A 14,180-nucleotide genomic window follows, 5' to 3' on the forward strand; every position below is an offset into this window, starting at 1 on the left:
TTTTCCTGCGAGCTATTTTTAGAGCAGTTCACGGCTGGTTCGCTTTACAGACAAATGTATGGAAAGTTCAAAACACGACTGGACGCTTTCTGGCACAGCTACATCCCTCCAATTTTTTTCTTAAAATCATTTTCCTAGTGCCAAAAGTTTCCATTTCGTGAATTTTTCAGAAGCGATGTTTTGTGAAAATTATTTGACATCGGATTTCCATACAAACACTGTTTTGCCTACTCGTCAAAATGGCGTCGAAAACCGTGATAAGGCCTATTTCCTAAGACAATAACTACTAATACACTAGTGACATTTTTTGACTGATAAAATACGACGAATTAAGACTACAAATAATTAACAATATCCCTAACTAGTTTAGATAATGAAAAAGAAACGATTAAATTTCTACATGCAAAGGAAACACATGAAATGTAAACAACGAAAACATGAATATTATTGGAATTTTGTGACAACCACTACGTGACTACTAATGTTGAATTTCATTGGCTCGTTCAATTCTGGCTCGGAAATCAGAGAGTTTTACCAACATGCGAGGCAGCGCACCGTGCGAGGCATGCGAGACGTGCGATTCGAAAAGAGATTCAACCACGATGTCCGAAGATCTCAGAAAGGCACGTGTTATTGCACAAATAAATAACAAGTTTATCGACGAGTAAATCAAAATGTTCTTGTAGCTCAAGTGGATAAGGCGTTTCCTCGCATGCCTCGCTGCCTCGCACTTTGTAAGGACCCGAAATCAAACGAGTTTACAGGCGCTAGGCGACTGCAAGTCATGTTGAAAGGTAAAGCACCACCACAGGAAAAGAACATTCAAGTTGTCGTCCGATGTCGGTAAGAATAGATATATGCGTTATTGACCAAGCTTGTTCGGTCAAGATGGTTGGATATTGGCCAAGTTCTTTTTTTGCGTTTTTATGGACCAAGACGGATTTATTATATGGCTTTACCTTCAAGTTAAGTTAAAACTACAACAACAAAACAAAACAGGACATGAAACTGCTCTGCTCGGAAAGAAATTCTGGGTGTTTCGAAAACGAAGACCCCAAAACCGAAGACCGAAGACCCCCTCATCGAAAACGAAGACCCCCTCATCGAAAACGAAGACCCTCTCATCGAAAACGAAGACCCCCTCATCGAAAACGAAGACCCCCTCATCGAAAACGAAGACCCCCTCATCGAAAACGAAGACCCCCTGATCGAAAACGAAGACCCTCTCGTCGAAAACGAAGACCCCCTGATCGAAAACGAAGACCCCCTCGTCGAAAACGAAGACCCCCTGATCGAAAACGAAGACCCCCTCGTCGAAAACGAAGACCCCCTGATCGAAAACGAAGACCCCCTCGTCGAAAACGAAGACCCTCTGATCGAAAACGAAGACCCCCTCGTCGAAAACGAAGACCCTTTGATCGAAGACGAAGATACTTTCACTAGCACTTGGTTGACTAGCACTGTCGATCACAGTAAGATAAATCGCGACCTACGTATTGAGACGACTTGAATGACATTTTCCCTTTGTCTAGAATCTCAAGGGAGGTTATGTTGTGTGTCATTGTTCGGCGGCATGACACATGTTGGCGACGGGTAGTTGTCTAGCCTCCTAAACAGACGTTTTGTGGGCTTGTCGCGCATTCCACCCCACCAAATAACGTCTGCGTAGGAGGTTCGGTTAAACTAGAAAGATGAATTACTCGAAGACTTTGAACGTGAGCGCTTAGAAATGGCATAGATTTGCATACAATTTCACACCGCACATGGACACCAACATGGCGGAAACCTAATTTGCATAATTTAATGACGTCAGCTGAAAACCGAGAATATTTCCGATGTGAACATGTGTTGCGGTTGAATATTCTGAGTCAAATATTTTAATGCCAAGTGTTTCAGTTTTTTAGCAATCCATTTTTATCCAATAGCTGTGAACAACTGAGCTAGATACGTTGAAGTTCTAGCAGCGTATACCACCGATGAATAGTCGTATGAAACAATAACCCTTTTTAAACTTTATAAAGGAATGTGATGCTATCGTATACGTAAGTGGCGGTAAATCCGTTTTCTTATCAATATTTCACACCAAGTGATTCACTCACGCGGTGAGAGTTCGAATTACGTGGCGAGCAACTCCCTTGGTAATCATGGCGTTTAAATTGCCATCTATCAAACCTAGAGCCGTTGACTGCTCAGGTCTACCTATTTTTGACTTGAAGCTCTTTACAAACAAAGAGGAAATCGGAAAAGGTGGTTATGGAGCCGTGTTTACAGCAGACTGGCCTGGAAATGGTAATGCACAAGCAGAGAAATTAGTAGTGAAGAAAATGTTGGGTGAAGATATTACGGACAAGAAAAACTTTGTTAAAGAGGCAAGAATGCTGAAGAATCTCAACCACCCTAACATTGTAAAATTTAAAGGGATTTGTAGCAATCCATTTGCCCTTATTCTCGAATATGTTTTTTTCGATTTCACGCCGTTTGCCATGGAGACCCGAGTAAGCTCGAAAAAAAAAACCACACACACCGGGCAATTTCAATGGATTCGACATGGACATATCGAGCAGAGAGGACGACATGTGCAGGGAAACAATTGGAAATTCGCACTACTAAAATACCTGAATTAATGTGGGTAACTTTCGTGAGTTCTAATTGGTCCATGGTTTCCAAGGTAATCGTTAACCAATGGAATCTCACGAAATTTACCAAACGATCCTAGAAATTTTTGTATATCGAACATGAGTATTGTCAACCCACTCCTTCCCCTCCCAGGATTTGTAATGATACCTAATTTCCCCTAAATCGCAGTTTAATACAAATGCTGTCTTGTGTATGTCAATACCGACAAAGGCACTTGAAAGAATTTGTCTTTAGGTCTTCCGCTAAACTCCACCAAGCTGAGGCGAAAGGGTCTTCGTTTTCGACGAGGGGGTCTTCGTTTTCGATGAGGGGGTCTTCGTTTTCGACGAGGGGGTCTTCGTTTTCGATGAGGGGGTCTTCGTTTTCGACGAGGGGGTCTTCGTTTTCGATCAGGGGGTCTTCGTTTTCGACGAGAGGGTCTTCGTTTTCGATGAGCGGGTCTTCGTTTTCGATCAGGGGGTCTTCGTTTTCGACGAGAGTGTCTTCGTTTTCGATGAGGGGGTCTTCGTTTTCGATCAGGGGGTCTTAGGTCTTCGGTCTTCGGTTTTGGGGTCTTCGTTTTCGAAACACCCAGAAATTCTTCATAGCCGGCCGTTGCAAGATTTCTTTTCAGTGCATTTTTGGATTAGCATGTAATCGCGGAAAACAAATTATCTTAGGGCTCTAACTTTATAATGGCTTAAAGGGAGTCTACAATTATTGAGAACGAAAAATTTAGATTTTCGCAAGAGCGGGAAGATTTGAATAGAATCCGGCAAACTCGCCATTTTAAGCCGATCGCGCGTTGGCGTAAATAATAAACATTTTTACACAGTTTTCGGCTTCCAATCATTTATTCTTGAATGAAACAATAGATTTTGAGATTATATACAAACATAACCCGAAAAAAAGAGCGGATAAATAAAAAAGCTGGGCGAAACTTTGATAAGATTTTGTTGTTTACAACAAGCAAGACGCGGCTAAATTAAAAACGTGACTGAGCTTCGAAAGAGACGTTACATCTGTTTATTCCATTTTCTTCGTGAATTTCTCGTATATAGCCGTATATCTGGCCGAATATTAGCCACCGACTATTTTGTGATTTGCCCTTTGGACTTGTTGAATATGCATTTGGGTGAGGGATTTCCAGAAATTGCTTGGGGTGGCTGGGGTGGTGGGTCGTGGGCAGTGGTTTCCACAAATGGATGGTACTTCTGGAAACGGCAGTATTGCTGGGGCACTTACCATTTACACAGGCCACCTGGTTAAAAATTTCGGACATAAATGTTAAACGATTTAGCTTGTCTATTGTGGAAAATCTGACGTGCAATGTACAGTGTTGTACTAGCATCAAAAGGAAAGAAATATTGCGTGCGGTGGCCATAATTTCAGAAATCCTTCAAGAATTACATTTCCACCAGGGGTTTTCAGGTTCCGTGTAGATGGGAGACCTCCCTGGTTGTCCTTATTTTCACTGTCATAAGGCAGGCGCTAGACATTGCCCTTTTTCCTAACTAGATTGAATGTAACAGTAAGAAACATCTGGCCCCAGTTGTTCAAAGAGTGGATAACTATCCAGTGGATAAATCGTTATTGAACAGATAAAATTGACTCCAACCAATACAGCTTATCTGCTGGATAGTGACTTATCCACTGGAAAAGTTTATATCCCCTCTTTGAAAAACTGGTGTCTAGAATAGTTACATGTATTAACCCCAAGCATCAACAGACATATTCTCCCAGCCTGCATGGCCAGCATAATCAGGGAAGGGGATGGGGAGTGAGGGAGGCAAGAAAAAATTAGGGGGGGGGGGACTATATTCTCCTCACTGTTATTCTTATCTTTCTTATGGCATTAGTTGGGAGAAACTGTTAAAAAATCCAGACATTTTTTCCTTAATGTTCAGTCCATTGATTCTCATGACCTGTATAAGCTGATTAAGTTGTGATATTGTAAGGAGAAATTAGATGTTGATCACTTTTGGGACTTAAAGGTTAACTTGATGGGTTTGTTAAAAAATGCTCTGAACTCAAAAAGGAGACTAAAAAGCAAAATATTGTTAACATACTGACAAGGCTATTACCTAAAAAAATTCCAATAAACGAGAAGTTAGGAGCCCAACATGTAAAGTGTTAGATGCTGCTGCAAAAAACTTAGTAGACTGTGTGGCAGGTGCACAAAAATATAAAGGGCGCGAAAAAGAGTGGGGAGCGCAAGGGAGGAAGACATTTTCTTGGGTGCCCCAGGCTAACAGGCTCCTGTTAAGCAACAGCCTTGCATAGACTCCCACAGCCCTCAAGCAAAACGGCAATCTGTTCAAGAAGGATAAATTAGCGTGTTCAGAGTGGTATGTTTTTCATGCCATGTTGTCTTTGTTCTTTGCAGGCCTGGAAATACAAAAGAAGTAAAAGAAAGCTCCCAATCAGTGGTTAAATGCCATCCAGCTAAACGGGAAATTGTTGTTAAACATGACATTGGAAACATGTCCTCTTTGTCAACGACAACAAAAACATTTACGTTTGATCATGTGTTTGCCCCTGATACCAAGCAGATTGATGTGTATTGCTCAGTTGTCGTGCCAATCTTGGATGAAGTCTTGATGGGATACAACTGTACTATCTTTGCGTAAGTTTTCTCTTGACCCGTACCTGGATAATTTGCCTAAAGTTTTTAGCTAGTAGTATTGCTGTAAAATGGTAATTTTCTACAGTTTTATTAGAAGTGTCTGTCTTTTCATGTAGTTATGGCCAGACAGGTACAGGAAAGACTTACACCATGGAAGGAGAGAAAAGTCAAGATAACTTTTCTTGGGAGGAGGTGAGTGATAAGGTTGACCATAACCTCAGACAGGTGACTAATTACTGAGTGCGTTTGATGTTATCAGTGACCTCAACTCTTATGTAAATGTAGTACATTCACAATCCTGGCCAAAATGTTCGGGACAGAGGCCAAGGTGGGGCCAATCTAGACATGGTTCCAATCCCCTCCCCCCACCCACAATGTTGATGAACAAAGACGAATCTATGCATGTGCTATCCACATGTGTTAACATTGAATAGGTGGTGGGAGGGGATTGCATCAATAAGCGACATACAGCAAAGATGTTGATTCTGTTGAGGCAAAGTTTAACAAGTCATCTTATGTAGCTGTTTTACTACTCTATGTTTCATAATTAAGGTTGACCCCCGATAACTAGAGCCTTCAAGGGAAATTGAAAAAGGTTCGAGTTAGCTGGAGTTCGAGTTATCGAGGGTAAAATTATATAGAAAATGACCTGAAAGGAAAGGAAAATTGGGTCGAGCTAGCGCGAGGTTCAAGTTAGCAAAGGTTTGAGTCATTATGAGTCGACTGTATCTTCTTTTTTAAATTGCAGGATTCCTCAGCTGGAATAATTCCACGCACCATGCATCAGTTGCTGGAAAAACTCAACAGTCGAACGGTGGGTAATCAGGCTGGGTTAATGATTTGTTGATCATGTTTGGCCTTGACTATAAATGCTGTACAGTCATACCACCATTTAGTCCAGTAACTGCTTTGTGCTTTTGAGATTCACTGCCTCCAGGGTTTTCATACATGTAATAATTTTTGTAGCAGAAGATGAGGTTCCTAATGGTGAATATACAACAACTTGCCAAGGGGACCCCTTGGGAAGTTGTTAAATTATTTAGACTGGCTCAGAACCCCCCAGGGCTCAAAAGCAACTTCCATGTTTAGATCACACACCAGCCGAGGTACCAGTACCCAGATCCCAGGTTCTGATAAAACCTTTGTACCTGGATTTTCATTTTTACCTTGAGCCACCCGTCCCAGTCTCTACCAAAAAAGGGTGTTAGCAAGGGTTTGCTCTACGTGTTTGGTAATTAGTCCTTTTTTTTCTCAGGAATGTGAGTTCTCTGTGCGGGTTTCGTTCTTGGAAATATACAATGAGGAATTGTTTGACTTATTGTCCCCAAGCTTGGACAATAAAAAAATGCGCCTTTTTGAAAATTCTGCCCGCAAGGTAAGAATGGGGATGTGGATGTTTCAAAATAATGAGAGGGAAATATAAGCAAAAAATTATTACACTGTTTGTTATTAATATTATTTCCATCAATGACATATTCTAAATCATTTGAAATAACTTGATACATAAATCAATATTAAAATACAAATTAAAATTATCACAATACAACATTTCAATGTTGCCACCATCATTTATATAGAGACAAGAGTGGACTGAAAAATGACAGTTTGAAGTCATTACTCTGCTGTCAGATGAAGTAATTCTTCACCAATTGATGACTTAACCATTTAATTGTTTCTCCGTCTATGTGCTTGCCATTTGGACTTCACCCCACCCCTCTTATTGTTGGCGCATATTTTTCTAGGGTTCAGTTGTCATCCAAGGACTTGAGGAGCTTGTGGTCCATGAGAAAAATGATGTTTATGATGTTCTTGAGCGAGGCAGGGCAAAGCGGCAAACTGCTGCTGCTCTGATGAATGCACAGTCAAGGTAAAGTACTTCCACAAACAATTTTTTTTAACATTTTTTTATTTTCACTTAAAGCACAAATACTAGAGTAATACAAACAAAATGACTGTCAGTATCATTACCCAAGTTATCTTACTATTGCATTTATTTACAGGCTCGGGTTAGCGTTAACTTGTAGCATTTGTGTTTTGGGATGTGTAAGGGTATGAATGTGCCCGTAATTTTTAAGTTTCTTCTGGCCATTTGATTGCAATATTATTTTATTTTCCCTTTCAGTTGTTCCCATTCAGTGTTTTTTGTGACTATTTACATCAAAGAGAATTCTGTCACTGGCGAAGAATTATTGAAGATTGGCAAGTTGAACTTGGTAAGTTTTTTGTTTAAAATGCGGATTTATTGTTAGCTGATTGTGTTTCAGAAGCACATTTTGATCCACGGAGAAAAAGCCACAGAAATGACCACTGACAGAAAGGACATGCAGCTTCAATCAAAAAAGCAAAACTTTTGCGGTGCCAGCTTACTGTCTTGTACCCAAAATATATTGCAGTGTATTGAGAGGCCCATGCATGCATTTTAACAAAGTTAGTTGTCTGGTGACTAACATCTGTTTGACTTCTTTTTAAGGTTGATTTAGCAGGAAGTGAAAATGTTGGGCAATCAGGTGCTGTAAACAAAAGAAGCAGAAAAGCAGGTAGGAAAAGAAAGTACATTGTAACCATTCCTGGAGTTAAATGCTCAGCTTAGAAGTGTATATAAAATCACGTTTCGCCAGAGCGAGTGTTTTCAGGCAGAAGGGGGAAAAGCCTGGCACTGCATGTCATTGCAGGCTTGTACAAAATCAAGGTGTTCTAAAGCCGCCGTTACATGTTGAAACTTTTAGCTGAAATTTGTGCGCAATGGCGCTGCGAAACAAATTTCAGCAGGCGTTGCACTGTATAACATGGTCGGTTTGGTGAAACTTTTTCGAACTTCTGTTGCAAGACAAGTTTCACGAAAAGTAGAACCACTTTCTACTTCTGCAACGTCTCGCAATGGCTGCAGTGGTGAAAAAACAGGAGTTTCACCGTGTAACACCACTTCGTGAAACTGGTCTCGTTCGCCATTGCACACAAGTTTCAGCTAAAAGTTTCAACGGTGGCTTAAAAAAACAATAGCTCAAAAAATCTAAAATCTTATAGTAGATATAGAATTTCTACTGTAATAAACTGAACTAAACTTACAGGTATATTATTGCTGTATTTACAAATGTGAGGAAGATCATCACAGTTCATACGATTATATTAGCGAAAGTCATGTATACTAGTATGCAACTTTAGCATTTGTGAAAAGAAGGCCTGATTGATTCAAACCCATGACCACTGCAATACTGGTTCAGTACTCTTACAAACTGACCTATACAACCAACTGGGGTCTGGTCATTTTATGAGTTTATAATAAAATCATGGAGGATGTACAAGGATACAGAGGGTCCCCAATAGGTTTTTCGGGATCCGGGATTTGGCTTTTTTAAAGGTCGGGATTCGGGATTTTAGCGGAAAAGAGCGACGATATTCGGGATTAGAATCAGGGACAGGACGCGGGATTTGACGATTTTACGAAGCGGGATACGGGAAATGTTACTATAAAGAAACGAGATCTGGGAAGTCCGGTGTCGAAAATGTACAATAAAAATCTAGTTGTTACCGTCCTGGAAGAGTAAATATATTTAAAGGGTCCTATGTCTTTACAGTTAAAATTTCTTTGTGCTCCCTGAGACCTTGCAGTTAACTTGAGCCGTTAAGCCTAAACAAATGCCACAGAACTAGCGTACATAACGGTATTTACGAATTAATTCAAACGGCTCCGAATGATAAGAAAACCTCCACTCGGTAAATCTGAGTGGTTTCCTTCATGATCAAAATGAAAAGGTCGACAGAGAGATCTCACCACATTTTGATGGAAAAAAAATTCTCTCAGAAACGTACTCAGGAAAGCACTTAATCCAGAAGTCACCTGTCACCTTTTCAAATATCTGTTGCAGTCCCACGTTGTGGTACATGTACGTGAGTAGCAATGCTCTTCAGACTTTGATGACTGAAAAGTTTTCCAAGGATCAACGTGATAAGAAAGGCAGCAGTCACCATTCAATTGAGAGAAAAAAGAAAAAAATGGAAAAAAAGAAAAAGCTCTAAAGAAATTGCTAACGACTTATCAGTTGACTGACGTGATTCGCGGGAAACTTTGAAAACGTCTAAATTAAATGAGCGATGTTATGGTGGAAAGAAATGGAAGAAACAATCTCACAGCTAATTTCTCGCGTGACCAAAGACCAGTACAAAGATCACTCCTCAGATTTGCAGTGCGAATTTACACCAAATGAAAATGCCTTTTTGTCGAGGTAAGGAGCTTGAAAAAAATTATGAACTGACCGGGATCGGGATTGGACTAAAACAGCGGTCGGGATTACGGGATTGAGGGAAAATTTTTTCCGGGATGGCGGGATTGAAGAACCCTATTGGGGACCCTCGGATACAGTGCTGTATAAATTAATTTGTCATTTATCATTATTTTTCAAATGAAGTACTACATGTTAACTTATTGTGTTTTGATAATTATTATTTTTCTAGGTACAATCAATCAGAGTTTGTTAACGCTTGGACGAGTGATCACATCACTGGTTAATAAAGCAACTCACATCCCTTACAGGTATGTAAACTAACTAGTTGACCCCATCACCTGATGGAGACCAAAATATCACACTCCATATCAGAAATGTAGGGAAGTTCAATTAGATCATATTGTGTGTTCAAACAAAATTTATTAATCACATCTCGGGGTAAAATTTTAAAATTTTACTTTTTTAACAGAGAAAGTAAGCTGACAAGACTTCTGCAGACTCTTGGTGGCAGAACAAAAACCTCCATAATTGCCACCATTTCACCTGCCCTCTGCAACTTAGAGGTAATTATTTTTAGTACATTAGAGTTGGTTTTTTATTAGCATAATGTTACAATTATCATTGTTGGAAAGAACAATATTTACTATACAGTATTGTGTTGAAGGCATCCATCTTTCTAAGAAGACCATGAAGTCGCACTCTGGATTTTCAATCCAATATAGCATCGGGTGCGCCTGGACAAGACGACACCAGAGTTGCAGTCCTTCTCGCACTGAGTGCAAGACAACTGATTTTTAACAAAGAATTTTATCAATCATTCTTTTAGGAAACTTTGAGGACTCTTGATTATGCACACCGAGCAAAGAATATACTGAACAGACCTGAGGTCAACCAAAAACTCACCAAGCAAACTCTGATTAAGGTACATAAAATGAGGTTTGCACAATTCTTGAATGGGATTTCTGACTATCACATTGCCTTGGAAAGTACTAATTGAAATTTGTCTCTAAACAGAATCTACATAACATTGTAGAGGCTCCCAAGTAGGGTATAGGGAGAAGAAAAAAATCTATCCCAGACTGCGTTTGGCTCGTTGTGCTCTCCTATTCAGTTTCTCTTCACCGTATGTCCCACTTTGGGAGCCTGTTAACATGGACAAATTTAAGTACATGTATTCAAGGTGAGAATTCTTCACTGCACTGATACCAATACGTTTAAATACATTTTTATTTTTATATACAATCAGGTACATTGATTTGACCAAGTTTTTTACTCTTTGTACGCTCTTTCATTACCATGATAGTGTCTATGGTACAATAAATGTAGACAACAGGACACTTTGTGCTGTCTTGAACATTAAAAAGTTCTGACTTTCAAAAGTTTTCACTCATTTACATAATATATTATATACTTGAAACAATGGGTTCATTGAATGTTTTCCTAAAGTAAAGTTCTGTCTTTATTTACTTATCAATATCTATTCAGTTACCTGGGTTTGTACCCGGGAGGGAGGTGCTCCCTTATATGGGCTATATAGGTATGTGCGGCGCCAAAGGGTATGGTTTTTCGGCTGTTTTGGTCATAAATAGGGTATCGCTTTTAGTCATTTTGCCGCCATTTTGGTAGTAAATAGGGTACAGATTTTTGCACTCTACTCCTGGGTTCGATTTTTTTTTAGAAGAAGCTACTTCAGGTCATGAATAGGGTAGGGGAAATCGCAGATTTTGGTCATAAATAGGGTAAGGGTTTTGGGAAGCGGGCCGCACACCCCTACCCAATTTTTTGGAGTCCCCCCCCGGGGTTTGTACATCACTTACAAAATTTATACATTTAAGGGCCGTTTACACGACCGAATAAATTGGAACGGCTCGGATAAAAAGACGAACGGCTCCGACAAAATTTGACGTGTAAACAGTACTTGACCCGTTCCAGTCTTATCCGTTCCGTTCCTAAAAAGGTCCATAGGCGGCTATGGACCCCTTTCGGAACGGAACCGATAAAAAACGGTTCCGTACCCACATTTTTGTTTTCTTTTCAACGTGTGAACGCTCGCCCTTTTTTCGGCACCGTTCTGTTAGGTTTTTTCTGAGCCCGTTGTACTCCATGTCAGTTGTTTAGCATACCATTAATCGTTAGAGTAAGGGCTGTATGCAAGATCAAACCAAGCGCTTGTTCTTGGAATTTGCCACAAGCTCCGTGCGGTGCGACTGTGAAGTGCGATACAAGGGCTGTTAATAGGAGAACCGTAAGCCTTGTTTTTCTCCTAATTCGGTACATTCTCTCAGAAGCATTTCTTTGAAGAATCACTCGCGCTGTCAAACGTGAATTTCGTGTTCTCTTCTTCAGAAGAAACCAGAAAAGTGCTTGTAAATTTATGATAGTCGGAGATACGCACAGTGTACTGTATGTGTAAGCGCATATGAACAACTAATCGAAGCAGTTTTGTTTAATTATTGCGGGCTTTACCGTTACCGGTCTCGATGAAAACAACGTGTAAACGGTCTAGTACCCGTTCCAAGGGGCTCTCAAGTACTGTGCCTTTTTCTGTTAGGTACATTACAGAATTCGTACGTGTAAATGGAAGATTTCGTCTGGAACCGGTACTTGTTTCTAACCGAGCCGTTCCTTCTCTTTTAACGTGTAAACGGGCCTTTAATGTAACACCCATTTTTCAGGAGTACACTGAGGAAATTGAGAAACTCCAAAAAAGACCTTTTAGCTGCCAGAGGAAAGGAGGGCTGTTACATTTCAGAGAAAAAGTATGTACACTCCAGGAATGGATTACAGTGCTAACAATAATAAATTATTATTTATTAAATTATTATTTAATATTTATTAACTAAAGACTCTAATTTTATTGTAAGATTTACATATACGGACTGTTAAAAAATAATATTAGTTTCTCTCTCAATTTTGGTGCAAATTGTATCAGGCTGTGTTCTAGTCAACTATCACGTAACAGAAATCTCACAAAATCTAATTGAATCTAAGGCCCACTGGGAAAAGGGCGGAAGTAATGATTTGGCCTTTAGAATCCAGATTTCTCTAAAAATGCAGATACGTTAGCTTACTAACTTGTTATTGTGCTAAAACTTTTGTTTAGCTTTAAACCAAAAAGAAAAGAAATCATTCAAAGCATCACTCCATTTGGTTCAGTTTTAAGCTAAAGTCATCAGCTATTTTCGTACATTTGAGCCCTTAAAACACAATGTAAATATGCAACTGCATTTCTGACACAATAAGCAGTGTTTGTGTGCAAATCAATAAGAGCAAATTTAGAGAAATCTGGATTTCAAAGCCATGTCATCACTTACACCCTCTTTCTCCACCAGGCCCTTCAAGTTTGAAATGTTTGTCATCAATTCATGGAACTGTTAAGGAATACAATATTTTTCCCTTATCACTGCAGAACTATGCAACAAGAGATCAAAACACAACAGGAGATAATTGCTGAAGAAAAGACCAAAATCTCTGCTCTTGAAGAAGAACTTAGGAAGCTAACTTACCTTTTTACTGACACACGACAAAAACTTGAGGATAGGTGCATGGAATTAGAAGAAAAGGAAACTGAGCTTCACCTGACAACTTGCACGCTGAAGCAAACTGAACACACACTAAAAACAACAGTTGCAGAAAGAGACCAGAATCAGTACCTCATAGATGAACACAGTAAAAGTGAAAGTCATCTACATTCTCAAGCAAAAGACCTTCTTCATGTAGTCAAGGACAGTATTTCTGATGTGGATGGTCTTCATCAGAAACTTGGTCGTAAACGCAGTGTTGAGGCTCATAATGTGAATGCTCAAGATTCCTTTGGCAAGGACTGCAAACAGCTGATCCAAGCAGGGAAGCAGAATCTAAACCAGTTTCAAGGAGAGAACTTTGTATTTTGTGATGCAGTGAAGAAAACCTTACGTAAGTGAATATCCTTAACACCTCATCATATCAGTTGCATCAGATGCTGGGGGTTCGGACAAAACGTGGGGTAGGTCATGGGGTAGGCCATAGCCTACCGGTGGTTAATTTCATAAAAAAAAATCCCAAACAAATGTGTTTGTTCCCGAATACCGTCAAATTCCTATTTTGATCCCCAGGGGGCGATTATATAGTTTTTCGTTACTTATTAGTAGGAGTGGGGAGTGGGGGTTCCGTTATAGCTGAGTTCCCGCGCAAACGTTTCTTTGCACGCATTCCGCTATGGGGCGCCGTTTGCAAATTTATTATTTAGACCAAATTCATGCTGTTTCTCCATTATTTATAAATAACTGGAAATGATGGAAAAATTATTTACAAATAAGGAATTAGTATTCGTCAAGTGATATCTAAATCATTAGTTCTTGGCAAACCTGATATGTATATAATATGAATCACAAAACAAATCATATGTAAATAATTCGCTTGACAACTTTCTTTATTTATAAATCAGGTTGTTTCTTAAACATTTATTTACATATCATGAAGTTAGGCAAAGTAGCTGTAAATCTATTATATATAAATAATGAAGTTCACCCGGCGCGTAAATTCATTATTTATAAATAATAACATTTCGTCTTGCCAAGTAAAAACTATTATTGCGTTCGCAGAACGCCATCCTTATCTTGGTTACGGCTTTCAATCGAGATTTTTTTGTCGTCGATCGATGGATGGATGGATCTTGGGACGCACATCTGGCATCCCCCACAGATTTTTTTGCAGGGGCGGATGACATCACAACG

At 39.6% G+C, this 14,180-nt stretch overlaps 2 protein-coding genes across 2 annotated transcripts in view; both read left to right on the top strand.

Annotated features, from left to right (window-relative positions):
• The first annotated feature begins 662 nt into the window (after nt 1-662).
• Nucleotides 663-12,313, top strand: LOC146474303 (kinesin-like protein KIF11). The gene is made up of 12 exons (XM_085117210.1): nt 663-843; nt 5,003-5,242; nt 5,359-5,434; nt 5,991-6,056; nt 6,498-6,617; nt 6,985-7,109; nt 7,365-7,455; nt 7,713-7,779; nt 9,695-9,773; nt 9,935-10,028; nt 10,292-10,387; nt 12,141-12,313. The coding sequence occupies exons 1-12, from the start codon at nt 713-715 to the stop codon at nt 12,306-12,308; spliced, it is 1,353 nt and encodes a 450-aa protein (XP_084973336.1). The 5' UTR covers nt 663-712; the 3' UTR covers nt 12,309-12,313.
• A 7-nt stretch (nt 12,314-12,320) lies between these two features.
• The window catches only part of LOC146474304 (kinesin-like protein KIF11), a 7,507-nt gene continuing 5,647 nt past the window's right edge, over nt 12,321-14,180 (top strand). The window contains exon 1 of the mRNA XM_085117224.1: nt 12,321-13,380. Within this exon, the coding sequence (XP_084973350.1) occupies nt 12,831-13,380 (550 nt within the window). The 5' untranslated portion in view covers nt 12,321-12,830. The remainder of the gene's footprint in view (nt 13,381-14,180) is intronic.

The sequence above is a fragment of the Pavona decussata genome, unplaced genomic scaffold (genome assembly GCF_977016875.1).
Source record: "Pavona decussata unplaced genomic scaffold, jaPavDecu1.1 SCAFFOLD_90, whole genome shotgun sequence".
NCBI lineage: Eukaryota > Metazoa > Cnidaria > Anthozoa > Scleractinia > Agariciidae > Pavona > Pavona decussata.

Excerpts from the sequence above, each read along its gene's own strand:
- LOC146474303 (XM_085117210.1), top strand. The coding sequence starts at position 713 with ATGCCTCGCTGCCTCGCACTTTGTAAGGACCCGAAATCAAACGAGTTT. Across the intron at positions 5,243-5,358 it reads TACAACTGTACTATCTTTGC|TTATGGCCAGACAGGTACAG; the intron begins GTAAGTTTTCTC and ends CTTTTCATGTAG. Across the intron at positions 6,057-6,497 it reads AAAAACTCAACAGTCGAACG|GAATGTGAGTTCTCTGTGCG; the intron begins GTGGGTAATCAG and ends TTTTTTTCTCAG.